The sequence below is a fragment of the Acomys russatus genome, chromosome 28 (assembly GCF_903995435.1).
Source record: "Acomys russatus chromosome 28, mAcoRus1.1, whole genome shotgun sequence".
Taxonomy (NCBI): Eukaryota; Metazoa; Chordata; class Mammalia; order Rodentia; family Muridae; genus Acomys; species Acomys russatus.
Genome location: NC_067164.1, coordinates 16,465,266 through 16,484,317, shown reverse-complemented (window position 1 = coordinate 16,484,317; position 19,052 = coordinate 16,465,266). Strand labels below are relative to the sequence as shown.

General features: G+C 42.9%; 1 protein-coding gene across 1 annotated transcript in view; it reads left to right on the top strand.

Annotated features, from left to right (window-relative positions):
- The window catches only part of Rassf6 (Ras association domain family member 6), a 30,136-nt gene that overhangs the window by 8,902 nt on the left and 2,182 nt on the right, over nt 1–19,052 (top strand). Inside the window, exons 2-7 of the mRNA XM_051170166.1 lie at nt 6,053–6,131; nt 9,103–9,245; nt 14,642–14,739; nt 15,385–15,566; nt 18,211–18,312; nt 18,608–18,659. Coding sequence (XP_051026123.1) covers nt 6,053–6,131; nt 9,103–9,245; nt 14,642–14,739; nt 15,385–15,566; nt 18,211–18,312; nt 18,608–18,659 — 656 coding nt within the window. The remainder of the gene's footprint in view (nt 1–6,052; nt 6,132–9,102; nt 9,246–14,641; nt 14,740–15,384; nt 15,567–18,210; nt 18,313–18,607; nt 18,660–19,052) is intronic.

Here is a 19,052-nt window from a genome sequence, read left to right as displayed (position 1 = left end):
ATGGAACTAACCTACTTTGCTAGCTGAGGAAGGTCTGTAAACCAGGTGGTAAGGCGTTCCTCCTTCAACACCACAGCCAGACAGAGAGGCCCAAGGCAAGAAGATCTGGTGCCCAGGCTCTCTGCTAGGGGAGGCTTTGCTGAAGTTTGCAGTTTCAGTTCCAGGATTCTAGTGTGGAGTATGGAAGGACAACGCAGGCTCTGAGGATTTTGCCAGTGCTTGCAGGCGTCGGGACTTTAGCATGATGGGGTAGCTGTCATTTTCTATTTTCTATTAGCCTCGTGTTTCCCGAGTCCACCTTTCCAGAGGCAGGCGACCAATTGTGCTGTAAATTGTAGATGTCAACTGTGCGAAGTCATGAATACACTTAATGCATGGTTTGAAAAGTGTGCAGCACTGCAACCCACAAAGTCAAGAGCACAAACATATACCAGCGATCGTCAATTCCTTATACCTACCTGTTTAACTCCTAGTTGTTTTAGATTTATTTGATGTGTGTGTGTGTGTGTGTGTGTGTGTCTGTCTGTCTGTCTGTCCCTGAAGCTGTAGTTACAGGTAGCTTTAAGTCACCTGATGTAGGTGCTGGGAACTGAATTTGTGTCCTTAACCTCTGAGCTCTCTCTCTCCAGCCCCTAATTTCTGGTTGTTCTACAAACTATATAGGAAGTTTTAAATTAAGCTCTTTGAACTGACCATATGAAATTGTTAGATAATCTCACTGCTAAAACTTTAATATTGTGAGCAGAGTCAATAGAGAGAAGAAAACTGTGCAAAAATGGGGGGAGGGATGTCGTTTCACCCTGTACGTTGAGGGGACTCAAGTAAAACAGTCCTGCTCCAAACCATGGGAGGACCCACAAATGATGTCACCTAACACCAACACCAGGCTGCAGTCCAGTGACTGACCTGAACCATCCACATTTTCTAGCAAAATGTGCCAGAAAGTGACACAGACATAGGAGACACAGGCCAGCGTGGCTACGGATGTTACTTAGTACGTGGATGACATCTCTGAAGTTCATGTTGGTTTACAACATGTGACAATATGTGACAATATCTATACTTTGTTCATATTGGGTCCCAGTTATAAGGACCAAGAATGGAACAGGCCCATTGGTTTCCAGGGAAAGCGAAGAAGAGCCATTATAATGATCCTGGGATCATTTGGGCAAACAAGAGGGGGTTCTTATGGTGGAACCCACATTTGACATCCGTGTGTCCCTGAAAATGAAGCATCACTCCCTCCCACTGATGATCCTGCCTCATGCACATGTTTATTACAGTTTACAAAATCAAGTGAGTGTTTCTTCTAGACAGCTGCATACGCGATGCGAAGGAGGAACTTGTCCCTTCCTAAGTTCACTATAGTTGCCACACGTCAGAATGTGGGTAGCTCCCATCTGCTGGGCAGCTGGAGTTCCGGCCACAAGGCACAGAGTACACACCTCAGCATTTTACAGTTCACTCGCCCATGCTGTAACTCACAAAAACCAAACAGAGCCTTAGAGCATCAAACATGCCCTTAGCGTCCACTCTCCGCTTGTCACTTCCTTCCAGGCTTGCTCTCTTCCAGAATCCGTGCAAGGTAATTCTGGATACCCATAAGGACCTCTCAGGATCCCCACACGCAGTGCCAGAGTTGGAATTTCTGTGGTTCCATGAATTCCTTTGATCAGAAGTTCAGTCTGTATAGAAGTTTGACATTTCTCAGTTTAGTAAAAACACCTTCCCCTTAATATAGTGTGTGAAGATGTCCTTAAAAATGCGTTATGTACTGTGAGGTAATACTTTATATTACAAAAATCTCACAAAAATTTCCCAGAGAGTCAAGATTTGATGATTCACTCATATGAATTTGAATCCCATTTCTTATTTCTTTGCCATCTCTGTGGCTTCTAGACGTCCCTGGTTCATTCAAAACAGGCCAGATGTGTAACACTTTTCTAAGCCACCATTTTAGAGCTTTATTGGGGGTATTTGGATGGCCTATGCTGACCACCTGGTCTGTGTTAAGTAAGGACCTATTTGAAAGCTGGGGTAGAAAGAGGCACAATTTGTTTTTATTCATTAAGATTGGGTCCACTTAAATGGGCTCTTAAAATTCTGCTAAAATAAAAAAAATAAAATAAAATAAAAACCTTGATAGCACCTCTCATCTCCTAGGATAAATGGCTGTCCTGCAGTCATTTCAGATTCCTTCTAGACTCTAGATCATTCTATATGTACAGGACATTGAACTGTCTTCCTAGAGAATACCAGCCTTGTTTCTGAACCTCTGCCTCAGTGTCCCTTGCTATCTCTATGTTGTCTCAGGTCAAAACCCACCTTCAGCTCTTTACCGACGACTGGCTTTAGTGTTGGCCTGTCTTGCCTGGAACTTCACCAGCTTCCCACAGCCAGAGAATGAATTCTAGTTTCTTAAATGTTCATGTTTATGCATCCCCAGTGGATTGCCAGAACCTCGGATCTGAGCTGCTCACGCAGACTGCAGAAATGGTGGGTTCTTCTTCTTAATGCTCCCCTGACCTGGCTAGCTCTTCCGGTTTAGTTACTGCCCACCCAGGGTCACCACCGGAACCATCTTGTGCTCGGCTTCTATGTATGACTAAGCTTCCATGACTGTGCTCACACGGTGATTCTGGCAAGTATGGGTGGGTGAACGTTGTTAGTTCAGGCTTTCTGTTACCGTGCCTAATTTGAATTAGCAGACACAGAGGACCAACGGACCAATCTCCTTGTGCCCCTAGCTTCAACTAATCAACCTGTTATATTAGTGTAATCACAGGCTAACGTTTTTTTCCTGCTGTTATGTGCACCCATCCTTCATTGGGTCCATAAGCTAAAATACTCTTTCTGGTAGGATGCGCACAGTTAAAAGACCTTTGTAGAACACGTTCACCTCTGTTCAGGGACCAAGCGATTCCACTGCATAGTGCTGAGTGATGCTTCAAAGACTTGTGCCTCACCATGCACTGGGGTTTTGCCAGAAGCAGAAGCTGAGGGGTTGAGATTATATAAAGCTCCGTGCGCTTTCATAACGATGCTCTGAGCTCAGCATATCAGGACTTGCCTCCCTAGTGAACCTGAAACTTCTTTGTGCTGTTCAAGCATAAAGAATAAAAGCTCATAAAGGACCATTGGGCTCTTTAGTGGTAGCACCATTTTAAAGGGAAATATCTCACAGGGATGACCCTAAAGGAACGAAACCAGTGCAGCCAGTGAAATTTAGAACAGATAAGTTCGTTAAAATTAAAAATTTGGAGTAAGCCATTTGGGAAATGGAACTGTGGCCTGGACACCTTCGCTGGATTCTTTCCTATGGTCATTGCATGGAATGTGTGGACCCCTGGAAGTCTGCACACCAGAAATGGCAAGTGAGGAAAGTCACTACCAAAAGCATGTTTATATGATTCCAACATGTAGAAACAAGATGCAGAAAGCCCATTGTTCAATGTCCAGCCAGTGCTTTTTAAATAACAGCTTACGATGGACAAGTATCTTCGCTGATCATCAGGAAAAGTCAGCGAGTAAAACTAAACTGACCGCTCTCATGGAGGCTGCATTCTTATGAGAAGGGCAAAGGTATTTGAGGGTCGAGGAAATAGGAACAATGGAATACTTGTATCTAAAATGTTATGAGATATTTTTCAATAAATAGATTTACACAAAACGAGCCTTTTCTCTTTTATCTTGTTACTATTGGTGTTTGTTTTGGGGTTTTTGGTTTATTTGTTTGTTTGTTTGTTTGTAAGAGAATATTCTGGTAAGTTTACTTAACTAGCATTAACTGAAAGCCTACGGTGCACCAACACTATACTACCATGGATACATAAAATCTGAGCAAAATTTCCAAACCTCCCAATCATCTGGGAGCATCATTCAGGCAGGGAAGACAGAACACACAATTAAAAGGTCAAATTTGCCACAAGACATGGTGGCTTATGCCTTTAATCCCGGCACTGTGGAGGCAAAAGCAGGTGGGCTGATATAAGTTCAAAGCCAGCCTGGTCTACATAATGAGTTACAGGCCACCCAATACTATATAATGAGACCTTGTCTCAAAACAAAAGAAGGACGGAAGGGAGAAAGGAATAGGAGGAAGGGAGGGAAGTCAGAAAGTCAAATTTATAGAGCACTAGAGGATACCTCGGAGGCAGAGGTGAAGGAAGAAAGTAAGATATCAAGTGTCGGAAGAGGCAAAGATTTAGAAAGGATGATCAAGAAAGATTCCTCACATAGGTGCCTTTTAAAAAATGGAGGTGCTTTTATTTTTATTTTATTTGTATGAATGTTTTGCTTGTGTGTATGTCTGTGTACTATGCTCGTGATGTGTCTGTAGAGGCCCCACACAAGGATGTTGGGTCCTCTGGATCTGGTGTGATGAACAGTTGTGAGCCTATATGTGGATGCTGAGAATCGAACCCAGGTCCTGAGGAAGAACAGCCGGTGCTCTTAACCACTGAGTCATTTCTCCAGCCCGATGGGTGGCTTTTGGTTAAATAGTGAAAGAAAATGAATGGATGAACTAGCAATGTGAAGATGAAGGAGGACATTCTAGATAAGCAATCATAAGATCAAAGGCCCTAAAAGCTGGAGCATGCAAGAGATGTCAAGAAAGCTGAGCATAGTAAGTGAAGCAAAGAGTAATAGGGGGTGAGGAAGATGTGGTGACGGAGGACCAGATCAAATGGCGTCTCTCTTTTTTTTTTATTATTATTAATTTATTCTTGTTACATCTCAATGTTTATCCCAACCCTTGTATCCTCCCATTCCTTCCCCCCCCCCCCATTTTCCCATTATTCCCCTCCCCTATGACTGTTCCTGAGGGGGATTACCTCCCCCTATATATTCTCATAGGGTATCAAGTCTCTTCTTGGCTACCTGCTGTCCTTCCTCTGAGTGCCACCAGGTCTCCCCCTCCAGGGGACATGGTCAAATGTGAGGCACCATAGTACGTAAGAAAGTCATATCACACTCTCTACTCAACTGTGGAGAATATTCTGACCATTGGCTAGATCTGGGAAGGGGTTTAAAGTTTACCTCCTGTATTGTCCTTGGCTGGTGCCTTAGTTTGAGCGGGACCCCTGGGCCCAAATCTGCCTATCATATTGTTCTACTTGTAGATTTCTAGGACTCTCTGTATCCTTTTATTTTGCTATTCTCCCATGCATCTCTCATTTAGAGTCCCAATAGGATGCCTTCCCCTCTGTCCCAGTTTCCTGGTAAGTGAAGGCTTTTGTGGGACATGCCCCTTGGGCTAGTATGCAGATATAAGTGAGTATATACCATTTGATTCTTTCTGCTTCTGGGTTAACTCACTCATTATGATCATTTCTAGCTCAATCCATTTATCCACAAACTTCGGGAATTCCTTGTTTTTAATAGCTGAGTAGTATTCCATAGTGCAAATGGCGTCTCTTAAGTCGCCATAACAACAGGATGTTGAATTGCATTCTGAGAAGACATCGAGGAGGTTTGAGCAAAGGAGAAAGATGGCCAGGTCCACATTAAAATAATTCCTGTTGTCAAGAACACACAGCAAACACAGGAAGCCTTGGAGGAGGTCATTTCTGCAATCCATCTGTGATGACTCAGATGGCAGGAAGCAGTGCCCCCACAGGGTCTGTCAGTCACCTGAGTGAGATTCCTCTGGAGCACTGAACTTTAGGTAAACCACTGATTGACCATTGTTGTAACCTCAGGGAGAACCATGACGTCAGATGCATGGTGAGTGCTGAGTGTCCAGTGCTTAGCTGTTGTGAAAGCAAAGCGAAAATGTAAGCCATATCTGCACCGCAGCTGCCTCCTTTGACCAAGCTCTCACCGGTGTGGTCCTTGGTCATCCTCCCACGTACTTTCCCTTTATAATTAGCATATTTTAAATGTGTTAATGTTCTAAGAATGCTTCAGATTTCTATAGCGTACCTTAAATTAAAATGGCAGGATAATAACAATTCCATAGACACTTTTTTAAAATCTCATACTTTTATGAAATAAACTGTCACTGCAAAGTGTTCACTTTGTTGTTTTTTGTTTTGTTTTGTTTTTTTAGGGAACAACTTAATTCTTTACTGGAGGCTTATAATGTTTTCTATGAAGACCAGAAAAATCTGCATATTTTGTATGGACAGGTAAGCCCATTAAAGAAACACAGCAGCTTGATTCGCAGAAAACAGATTGTGTAACCAGGTACATGAGTCAGGGTGGCTGCAGTCTAGAACCTGGGGACACATGTGGTCCGAAGAAGCAGGTAAGTCTTTAATTTAATCTCACTTTCATGTTTAGGCGATGTCACTAACTAGCAGGGATGGAGTGCCTGCAGGTTTCTAAGCATCTTTGATTTAGAAAAGCATGCAAAAAGTGGTTTTAAGGGCACATTTGCTTTCTGACTTAAGATGAAATAGTTCTCAGATAGTGAATAATGCTATGAACAGTAAATCCACTACTTTTCTGCCTTCGCAGCAACATGTGTGTGGACATGTGTGCACTGTGACACCATTTGCAACATGTGTGTGGACATGTGTGCACTGTGACACCATTTGCAGTGAGAAAAGGCAACAGTACCCTCATGACCTCCAGTGCTGTGTTATAACAAGTCATGATGTATCTATGAAGTCGAATTTGAGTTGTTCATTAAAATGAACCAGTTGAGTTCCAGTGAATGTACAATATCTCGTAATGGCAACGGTTTTAAAATGTGGAAATAGTTCAGTCACCGAGCAATTGGTTTTTGTTAGTAATAGTAGCCAATGATTTTATAATCTAACTTGCTAGTTTCTATACCCTCAAAGTTTCTAAAACAACAATATATTACTTTAATGAAGATACTTAACATATAAAAGGAGTTATAGATATCATATAAAAGAAAAGTTTTAAAATGAATTATATGAGAATTTCTTTGTCCTTAACATTTCTTTATGAATTTGCAAAATACATATATATCCCTGTTTGCTGGTTTTTCTTCACTTACACATTTATTCCTTTTGTTACACTATTTCTATTTTGAATGACTACCTCAAAAACTATTAATTTTTCACAAACATGTTCTTAATGATGTGTATGTTGCATGCACATGGGTATGCAAGCATGCACGCCAGGTTCACACCCATGGGTATGCAAGCATGCACGCCAGGTTCACACCCATGGGTATGCAAGCATGCACGCCAGGTTCACACCCGTGGGTATGCAAGCATGCACGCCAGGTTCACACCCATGGGAATGCAAGCATGCACGCCAGGTTCACACCCATGGGTATGCAAGCATGCACGCCAGGTCCACACCCATGGGTATGCAAGCATGCACGCCAGGTCCACACCCATGGGTATGCAAGCATGCACGCCAGGTTCACACCCATGGGTATGCAAGCATGCACGCCAGGTCCACACCCATGGGTATGCAAGCATGCACGCCAGGTTCACACCCATGGGTATGCAAGCATGCACGCCAGGTTCACACCCATGGGTATGCAAGCATGCACGCCAGGTTCACACCTATGGGTATGCAAGCATGCACGCCAGGTTCACACCCATGGGTATGCAAGCATGCACGCCAGGTTCACACACATGACTATGCAAGCATGCATGCCAGGTCCACACCCATGGGTATGCAAGCATGCACGCCAGGTTCACACCCATGGGTATGCAAGCATGCACGCCAGGTTCACACCCATGGGTATGCAAGCATGCACGCCAGGTTCACACCCATGGGTATGCAAGCATGCACGCCAGGTTCACACCCATGGGTATGCAAGCATGCACGCCAGGTTCACACCCATGGGTATGCAAGCATGCACGCCAGGTTCACACCTATGGGTATGCAAGCATGCACGCCAGGTTCACACCCATGGGTATGCAAGCATGCACGCCAGGTTCACACACATGACTATGCAAGCATGCATGCCAGGTCCACACCCATGGGTATGCAAGCATGCACGCCAGGTTCACACCCATGGGTATGCAAGCATGCACGCCAGGTTCACACCCATGGGTATGCAAGCATGCACGCCAGGTCCACACCCATGGGTATGCAAGCATGCATGCCAGGTCCACACCCATGGGTATGCAAGCATGCATGCCAGGTCCACACCCATGGGTATGCAAGCATGCACGCCAGGTTCACACCCATGGGTATGCAAGCATGCACGCCAGGTTCACACCCATGGGTATGCAAGCATGCACGCCATGTTCACACACATGAGTATGCAAGAATGCATGCCAGATTCACATGTGAAGAGGCCAAGCGGGATCATTCCTGTCTTCCTTGCTTTGAACCAAGGTCTCTCACTGAACTCGAAGCTTGCCACTTGGGACTCAGCTGGCTGTTTAGAGAACTCTTGGGCTTGGGCAGTCTCTGGGCCCCCCATGCTGGAATTCTGATCATACACGGTCATACTAGCTTTTTATACAGCTGTTGGGGATTCAAACTCAGATTCTCCATGCTCTGTTTTGTATCATATAGTAAGTTTTTATATGCGTATTTTTTCTTTTATTGGGATGGAATCACGGTATATAGGCCTGGCTGGCCTGAACTCATAGAGATCCACCTGCCTCTGCCTCTTTGAGTGCTGATATTAGAGGTGTGTGCCACCACCATCCCCTCATAAGCATTCTTTCCTTTGTTTTACATAACTTTATGACTTAAGTTATTCATAGTTATTCAAACAGTATATTTGTATTTATTCTAATTTCTATTCAGTATATATACTGAATATATATACATATATATAACTATTTATTCTAATTTATAATTCAGTATAGTTTTCAAATCTGCTATACTTTTAAATTAAATGGACCTGAAACAATATAATCCCACTTAATCCAAGAACCGGAGCTCAAAAAACATTTTAATGCACTATGCCTATTGGTGGGCATACCAAAGACAACATGGCTTATTTTGTCAGGTGTACTGTTTTAAATATGAAAGACTATTTCAAAATCAGAATTGTCTTGCAGAGAGGTCGAGAAACCAAATAATCCATCCTGAGAGATGTTTAAACCTAGTAATATCTCCTACCGACTTACCTTCTGCATCTTCCGGTTAAAGCATTTGACTTTCTATAAATAATGCAAAAACAATTACTGAGGGTAATTGCTTCTTCCTCAGACTGAAGATGGACAGCTAATTGTTGAAGGGTTGCTGGACATTTTCTGGGGAGTCAAACGACCCATACAGCTAAAAATACAAGATGAGAAGCAGATCTCTTCATTTGATCTGTTGAAGTCACCAGAAACCTTTTCCAGCAAAGGGTAAGCTGTCCTCCCTTGGTATTGCTCAGATGACCTCACTGTGTGCTTCTGTTGTGTGTGATCATAGCGTGGGGTGCATATTCCTGTGTGTAGATGCTTATAGCAATCTTATACCATCACCAACATCTCCGCCAATTAGGTATTTGGAAACTGTGTCTCTGTGGTCAGGTGATTTGTACAGGATCTCCAGTTACCACCTGGCGGGACCAAAGGGACCTTTGTTCCATGGGCTCCAGAGCCTGAGCTTGGGGGCCCCGTCTGCCCCACAGCTTCTCCCAGAAGATTGCATTTGCTCACTGGACAAGACAAGATAGAGCGGCAAGATTTGCATAGTCCTCACCTGACCTCCAAAACAGGGAAGAAAACTTAAATTTGTCCACTCCTTGGACAGAGGACTCTCAATGCTTTCTGGAGAGGAGACTGAACTGTACTCGTGTTCAAAACAAGCAGAGCTGTTTAGCAGAGCACAGCAAAGTACCTTTGAAGTTCACTGCACGGAACAGCTCCCTGCCTGGGTGGATGCAACCATACCTTCAATGACCAACTTGGGTGGGGTTTTGTCATTATCCTTTATAAATTTTTTTTAAAAAATCATAATTATTCCAAAGTATCCTTTGGAATCTTCCACATCTTTCGTTCCTGTCGCAGCCTCCCTTCTGACACACCTGGAGACACGACAATTCTCTTCACACCTCCCACCTTCCCATCCATTATGAATTGGAATTCCCCCCAGAGGAGAAAAGGGAGAGATGGCTGCCAGGATGATGCACTTGTGTGGTCTGATCTTTGGCCATAATTAAGGAAACCTAGGTACCACCTTGGAGAATATTGCCATGTCCCACCATGATTTTTAACTTTTCCCAACATTTCTCAGATGTCATTCTTGGACAGGACTGAACATTTTGCAACGCCCTATACCCATCACGCCATCTCTTATTTTCCTCACTCTGCCCACCAGGCAGCCAGCCTACTTATCAGCAGCTAATTGCCTGACTAACAGATTCAACATGCTGTCCTGAAAGCCTTCCACGATCCCTCGGTCCACTGAGCACACTGACGACTTTTCTTTCTCACCTCCATGGCGTACAGTTTACTGGACTCATATACATCTGTCTCATCGCCATCTACAGTGTGGGCTTCTAGGTGGCGTGGACCACATCTTGAATCATCTTTGCATCCCAGTGCCCAGCACAAAGAGGAAGGAAGAAGGGAAGGAAAGAGAGAGGGAGAGACAGCGGGATGGAGAATGAGAGAAGGAGGGATATAAACTGTGACAGTTGGAGAAAGAAAGTGTGAGTGAGGGGGGATGAGATTAAATGGAGTTCTCGGAAACCTGTAAATAAATTGCACCTACTTGTTGTGACAACCATCTCACCCCATCTGCCTTTCCTTACTAGTGTTCCATCTGAGCTAAGGGCTGCTGGTGGGCTCAGGACATGGTGCTTATGAGCACAAATGGAACTATGATCTCAGGCACTCAAGAAGCCCAGCACCCCACAAGTACAAGATGATTGATAAGGCTGATCACTCAAATGACAAGAAGCACCATTTAAAAGTGATTGAGCCTTTCTTTTTAAAAAAATATACAAGTTATGACCTCACAAAATTAGTGGTCATATTTTACATCTAAGAACTCATGTCAAAATTTCCTTAAGGAGCCAACCCCTTTTGCTTTATTTTAATTCATTAAAACTGCACAAGCATGAGGCATTAAAATGACAAGTCAAGGAGGTAGAAGACACACTGTTAATCCATTATTATTTTAGCAGCTATTCAAAGATATGCTTTAATTTCTCAAATTAAAAAAAAACTAGTTTTGCATTAAAAATGTGGAAACTGTGGGTGAGTTTTAGAAGCTAGGGGTTGGGGACAAGGTGATGTTGGTGATGGTCTTTCATATGTTGTAACAGACTGTGACCTGTCACTTTCACACTGCATCTTCTGCAGAGCCCATTGTCACCAAGAACATTGATGGTACAGTGGCAACTCTCCTCGTCACCGTAGCCAAACATGACAGAAGCAGCATACAGGAGAACAATATTTTGGCTCACAGTTTCTGATTACAGACCATCATGGTAGGAAAGGCATGGTAGCTGACGGGACTCCATCCATAGCAGTGGGAGTGTGAGCCATAGCATGCTATATCTTGGCAAATCAGGAAGCAAGGAGCTCTGATCAAGGTATCTTCAAGGCCTGTCCTCAGTGGCTCACTTCTGCAAGCTAGGTCATGGTCTCAGAGACTCCACAACCTCTGCACACAACAGTACCAGCCTGGATCCAAGTCCTCAAACACAGGAGCCTATGGAGTACATGTCACATTCAAGCCACAACAGCTTGGAAGCAAGCAAAAGTTATTTCTCATTATTTAAAGTTGAGAAAATACACCCAAAGGCATAAGCCTGTGCCTCACCATAGTAACCAGGCACTGGGGGTATTGGCCTGTCCGTTACCACAGTAACAAGACTTACTAGAACATTGTAAGTATGCTTGCTCTGTGAATCATATCTTTCTAGTGAAAAAGGATCTGCAGGAAAAGACACCACCTCTAATGCATACAGCGTAGACTTTCTCTTTCCCCTCTCTCCCCGCCTTCTCTCTCTCTCTCTCTCTCTCTCTCTCTCTCTCTCTCTCTCTCTCTCTCTCTCTCTCTCTCTCTCTCACATACACACACACACACACACACACACAGAGAGAGAGAGAGAGAGAGAGAGAGAGAGAGAGAGAGAGAGAGAGAGAGAGAGAGAGAGAGAGAGAGAGAGAAACAAGCATGATAGCATTATTTGGTTGGTATTGATTAGTCAAGAGAACCCGGTACAATCATCTGCCTTCAGGCATGAAGGCACAACACAGATAGAACAGTTTTCCCAGGCCCCTGTAATGGTGCACAAACACGCTGCGCCCTGTCCTCTGCTGCAGTCCAGGCTTGGGTACCCTCCCTTGATTACCTCCTTTCGGGTGACTCATTTCAATTCTGGGCCTCAATTAAATTTTGTAAAGAATTTGACCATTTCCTCATTTCACTTCACATCTTCTCTCCTTCTCCTTTGCCCGGACTGGGCATCTATGGACAGACCGTAACACCATTGCTCAGATTCACTGTCCCCGTGGGTTAGTAGACAATGAAGGACATGGACAGTGTGTGTTCAGCTGCCAGAAGGACTCCAGTTGAGTGTCTTTCTGTTCCTTTGAGAAAATAAGCACTCTTGTCATGTTAGTCTATTTTAATCATATTAGAAAGGAGTCGCACTGAAGAAGCACTAGCCAAATGGTAACGGTGGAGGCTTAAAAAGAAATCAGCTTGTCTGAGCTCTGACCATTTGTGTGTATGGAAATGACTCCGTAGGAGGGACTTTGATCTCTCAGATCTGGGCCAAATGTCTTCTTACAGAAATTGTGTGTTTTAAAACAAAACAAGCAAGAGCCTCGCTGGAATTATTTTTGCATTCCCTGTCTTTCATTTCAATTTTAATATCTTTCTAAAGTCAGTGTTGGCACACTTTGGACAAGCCAGAATGAATTAAAGAACAAGAAGCAAACAGGTGCTTATTTGATTTGCATCAACGTTTTTTTTCTTCTGTTATATATAGGGAAATATACCATTCTGTTTGCCTATCAAATTTCTGCCTCCATTTTATTTTTGCAACTCATTACAGCTCCTCTCTGGCATTCAGATTTGCCTCTGGTACACTTCCTGGTGTTTGGTCAGAGCAATACAACTGCTCCGTGTTCTGACGTGCTCAATTGTTTGACATTAAATTCTAGCCAGCTCTTGTTTGAGAAGTATGCGCAACCATCCTTAATCTTAGTCATGTGCGCGGTGTGTGGGATGGTTCTTGAATTACGCAAGCCCAAACCGTAAAGTAGTTGTTTTTATTTCCGCAATGAGTGGCATGAAGGAAGGAGGCAAAAACGAATATACTGAGCTATGTGTTAGCCCCTGTGTTTATGTGGCGCCACTGCACTACCTGAAGCTAAGGAAACTAAAGGGGTGGCTGCCACCTTTTTCCAAGTCCCTGAGCAGCTGTGGTGATCATAAGTGGTTGTCATTTGTAAGACTCCTGCTCCCCCTGTAGGAAACAGCAGCTGGTTGCTTTGTCTTTTAGTTTTAGCTTCTCAGTGGTATCCAGTTCCCATTGCTTCTGATTTCTACTACACTGTAAATTGGGGACAATGTTTAATGTTATATCTACCGCACTGCTGGTAGATACGGCTCCTTTACTTTTTGGATGTGCATTTTGACTGACAAGATTTCTAGCTAGTAGAGCTTGCTCAAAATTTTATTAGTAAATATATTAAGAACATACTATCTGCTTTTTATGGCTATTGTAAATCAAATAAAATGAGAGTTATAAAAAGACTTCAAGCGAATTCCAAGATCAACAAAAAAGCAATAGCTCACAAATAATAGTGTCCATTTGCCTGGAGGGGGGAGTCCAGGAATGCACTGGACCCAAAGTTGTGCCTGATTCATCATGAAAGGGGTTCAGATGGTTATTACAATGATGATGATGATGATGATGATGATGATGATGATGATGATGATACTGCTGCTGCTGGTGATGGTGGTGATGATGGTGGTGGTGGTGGTGATGGTGGTGGTGATGGTGGTGGTGGAGGAGATGGTGGTGGTGGTGGTGCCACGGAAAATGAGATTACTCTGATAATATTTTAGATATATACTGAATGCTTAACTATATTCGGGGAATTATTTCAAGAACAATGCATAAATTAGCATGTTAACTCCTACCAATAACTCTATCCTACCTCATACTATGATTGTTCCCATTTTGTAAATGAGGACAGGGAGGCCAAGGGAGGCTTTGTAACTAACTTGTTTAAGGCCAGACAAATACAGTCAAAATGAATGTTAATCTGCTGTAAAATAAACAGTTGTCCTGTTCATGTATTCTGAACACTGAAATGTTTGTTTGTAAACTTGCTAATCTTCTACATGAGATGATAATTTCTTAGTAAAGAATTTTTTTTCATACATTTTCATTTTGTAAATTGTATTCTTCAAAAAAGAGTATTACATATTATCATGTTAGACTCACTTTATATAATTATTTTAATGCTGTGGGACCTTGATTCATGAATGGAAATAGCAATTTTTTATCTAAACTCCCCGGAAACCTTGTGAAATATCTGTGGGTCCCCTTAGTTTCTGCCAACCCCATCTAAGCATACAGTTTACAAAATCTACACAATTTTGCATTTCAATACATAGCAGAGCCGAATTACATTGTCCCAAAATATACAGTGTGTTTAAAACATATGCTCATCACTCAGGTGTGGATGATGACTTGTGTTTATACAAAGACCTACAACTATACAGTGTTAACATTGTAAATCCGAGACCTGTCCCACAGAATTAGTCAAGATTTGTCACTTTGCAGGGGGATGACTCGCTGGGGAGAATTTGATGACCTTTATCGTATCAGTGAGCTGGACAGGGGCCAAGCTCTAGTGTCAGAAGGAAAGTATTCTCCAAAAGGTCAGTATCAAAGTCTTATTAATGCGGTGTATTTTTAACAACATACAGCACAACTCCTAAACGTTTCTACACAGCACTACTTGATGAACTCATATATGTGAGCCTCTTAGTCATTCCCAAGAAGCCTGATATCTTATGTCACAGGAAGGGGAATTCAGGCCCAAAGTCTGTCTTCCTTGGAAAGGTCTAATAAGCTTGGCACAAGGACAAAGCCGAGATGTGGGCCTGGTCCCATCACTTAGAAGTACTATATCCATTTAAAAGCGACTCAACCCACCATGTTTTTATCTTACCTCTCTGAGTCCAGACTAACAGAAAAGCAGGTTTTTTCCAGCTCTTCCATGCTAAAATTCTGTATCATTTACACCCCCCCCCCAATAAAGTAAGATTAAAAGAGTGGGAACGCAAACCATGTGACCAGGTGAATCCTGTGACACACCACTCACCTGCAGCCTTGACTGCCTGCCCAAGCTCACACACCACCTAGTAAGGCGATGTGAGCCAAGCCAAGCAGCGAACGACAGCGCGTTGAAACAGGCAGGAACCAGCAGCCATCCTCGTTAATAAAAATCACACCCGTGTCCCTATAGCGTAAAGAAGATAGGCAGCGAAATGATAAGGGCTTGTGATCTCTATTTTTCCCAGACTATTTATCTTATCACAGCACTCTGAAGCCCTATGCAGAGGAAGAGCCCGAATCCCCACTGCTCTACAGGACCATGAGTGAAGCGGCCTTGGTGAGAAAGAGGGCAAAGGCTCCAATGATGTATAGGAGAGACGGGCAGGATCATAGAGCCTCTATCAACGGACACTTCTATAACCATGAGGTGAGTTACAGCTCCGGCAGGGAGGAATAACACCCACTGCACTAACAATACCGTTTGCTTCAATAATAATAACAATGGTAGCACATTGCCTAAGACTCATCAGTCTTTCCCTGTAGTAACTCGGGAGCCGAGTTTAAATACAGTCTTGTCCACTTGTTTGTTTGTTAGGTTTTGAAAGCACAGATTTAAGTTAGGTAGCAGGCCTAGGATCTGCACAGGTTCAAGCCAGCTGGGGTCCTTGTACTGAGAGGGGAGGAAATAGACAAAGGGTCCCATTCCTAACCAAGAAGTTATTTGCAATTGATGCCTGCTGATGGAGGGAAATCCCTTTTCCTGGAGCGGAGTCTCTTTGGGTATATTAACACATTCCAGGGCGGGCTCCGTGCCCAGGAGGAGTTGGCCAGGACAAACTCAACTCCATTTTTTTCAAATGACCATTAATGTATTGCCTGCGTGTCTGTCTGTGCATGTGTGTGAGGGTGCCAGATCTTCCAGAACTGGAGTTACAGACAGTTGTGAGCTACCAGGTAGACCTCTGGAAGAGCAGTCAATGCTCTTAACTGCTGAGCCATCTCTCCAGCTCCCTGTTTATTTGTGGGGTGGATTTTTTTTGTCTCATATTGATTTGCTTGAGCAATTTTTGTCTTGTTGGGCTTTTGGGTTGTTTGTTTTGATTTTGGTCTTTGTGTGTGTGTGTATGTGGGTGGTGTGTGTGTGTGTCTGTGTGTGTGGTGTGTGTGTGGTGTGTGTATGTGTGTGTCTGTGTGTGTGTATGTGTGTGTGGTGTGTGTGTGGTGTGTGTGTGTGTGGTGTGTGTGTGTGTGTGTGTGTGGTATGTGTGTGTGTGTGTGTTCTTTTGTTATTTGAGAGAGAGGGACAGAACATGAAGCTGAGGGAGATGAGGATAATCTAGGAGGAGTTAGGAGACAGGAAAACATGATCAAAATATATTGTATGAAAATCTTCAAATAAAATATGAGTTAATTAATTAATTAGTCCCTACTTGCCAGGTCCTTTCCATAGAGCTCAGGCTGGCCTCGAACTTGGACTCTTCCTGCCCCAGCCTCCCAAGTGCTAAGACTATGGATATGCACTACCATACCTAACTTTTAACAGATTTTTAAGAATTGTCTCATTAATCATAAAACTTCTTCACTGAGGGTGGGTATCATTTTTCCTTCTTCTTCACATCTAGTCAAAGTTCACAGATCAAGCAATTTCTCTTGGGTCACACTGCTTTTAATGATAACTCTGAACTTGAAGCCATATTTGTCTCACTCCAATACTCAAGTCATTAGCCTGTGTGAGATAAGTTCCACCTAGGTGCTGGGAGCTAAACTGAGCCTTGGAAACACATAGGTGAGCTTATTTAGGGGCAGGCACAAAGCATAAACAGGAAAACAAGCAGGCCACAAACAACACCGGAATCACATACGGGCTCCCACAGAGACTGGTCTAAAGGCATTCAGACTGCTCACTTTGCCCAAACACACATCATATTTTGCACCCTGCCCTTCAGATCTTCTATTTACATGCAAAATGTTTATACAAATGTGGCTATAGTTTAGATAAAATTTCCATTCTGATTTTTTTTTTTTTTTTGCTAAGATATGTAAAATGTATACATGTCTTTCTGTAACACATATAAGACATTTCACTTGTTGAAGATGTGAAAGATATCATTAATTCTCCCGGATCAGCTTATAAAGTCAGAGATGATTTAATATGTTCAGGAAACCCCAACGAATGTGCAGGACCAGTCAACTGCTCCTATTTGTTCTGAAATTGTTAGATTACCCCGTTATTAGGTTGTATTATAATTTTTGGGTCTAGACAAGCATAGTGATTGTAAGAAAACATCCCGACTCTAGGAAAGATGGGAGATGTGGGTTTCGTTGCTGTCTTCTAACTAGGGCTTTCTAAAGGGTCTTCCTTCCTTTTCCTGTTGTACTAAAATAATTTGACAAAAGATCGTAAGGGATGTGGGCAGCTCAAGTAAGTATACAGTCAAAAGTTTTTCATTCCGCATATTCTAGCAATCACTTATGTATTCATTCATTTGACAGATACTTAAAAGTCCTCTGTAAGAGCACCAGGGGCTCCTAACACTGACCCCTAAACATGTGACATTTATATCATATAGTTTAAAATTAATTTGTACTGCTTGTTATAAGAATTAAGTTGGCCGGGCGTGGTAGTGGTACATGCTTGTAATCCCAGCACTCAGGAGGCAGAGGCAGGCAGATGGATGTGAGTTCAAGGTCAGCCTGGTCTACAAACAGAGTTCCAGGACAGCCTTACACAGAGAAGCCCTGTCTCAAAACAAAACAAAACAAAACAAAAAAACAAAAAAACAAAACAAAAACAAAGAAAGAAAAAGAAAAAAGAAAGAAAAAAAAGAAAACGAAAAGAAAGAATTAAGTCAGTTAATATTTATGAAGGGCTTAGAAAAGTTTTATAGAATGTTTAGCATTGTCACTCACACAATAATTATTATTAAATCTGTGTTTATTTCAGAACTCTGTGATGACATAAGGAGTAATATCACTTCTCAGAATTACATATTCCTCCACTTGAGGTTCAAAAAGTTGGCCCCTGTTGATTGATAGGGCCTCAAAGTCTCATTTTGTTGTCGTTCCTTTAGACGTCCATTTTCACCCCAACCTTCGGATCAGAAACGAAGGTCAGAACAAATAGTAACATGAGGACAGAAGAAGTAATAAAGCAGCTTCTCCAAAAATTCAAGGTAATTGCTTTCCCTGACCTAAGCTATATCACACGTGTAAGTAAACTAACGGTGACACACAAACGCAGCGCTCCTCGGAAAGATCTGCGGGCTGTGAGCCAGTAGCATATGTTCCGTTCTGATGGATCTCTTCCTCAGAGCACCTACAGCCTGTAAATCCACACGGCTCCCCCGGGGAGCTGAGAGGATGTCATGCTGAAAGCAAAGGGACAAGTGGGACACCGGTGAATACTTGGGTCTAATAACATCATCTGAAACAATTACATTTATTCTTTTTTTTTTTTTCCACTGACAGATTGAGAATAGCCCTCGGGATTTTGCTCTTTACATTATTTTTGGAACCGGAGGTAAGAAAATTTGATCACTCCAGCAGAGCAGCAGACCACTTGGTTCTGTTAAAAAAAAAAAATGAAAAAGAAAGGAAGGAAGGAAGAGGGGAAGGAGGGAGGGAGGGAGGAAACACGACAGAAAGGAGAGAGAGGAAAGGGCTCCTTGTAATTGCTGATTACAGGGTTTGGGTGTAAGCTAGCCACACCATCTACCACTAGGTACACTCCCATCCTGGAGGAACGGTTCTAGAATATCATATATAGTCTCCAAATCCAGAGAGACAACCCAAGAGTAAACACCTTCCAAGAGTTTATGATACAAAGGACTTTGCTTGTTTGCCAGACTTTAAGTTGTCTGAGTGGAGGTCAGAATTCAGGAATCCACCCATGAGGCCTCTCCGGGAAGTGCTG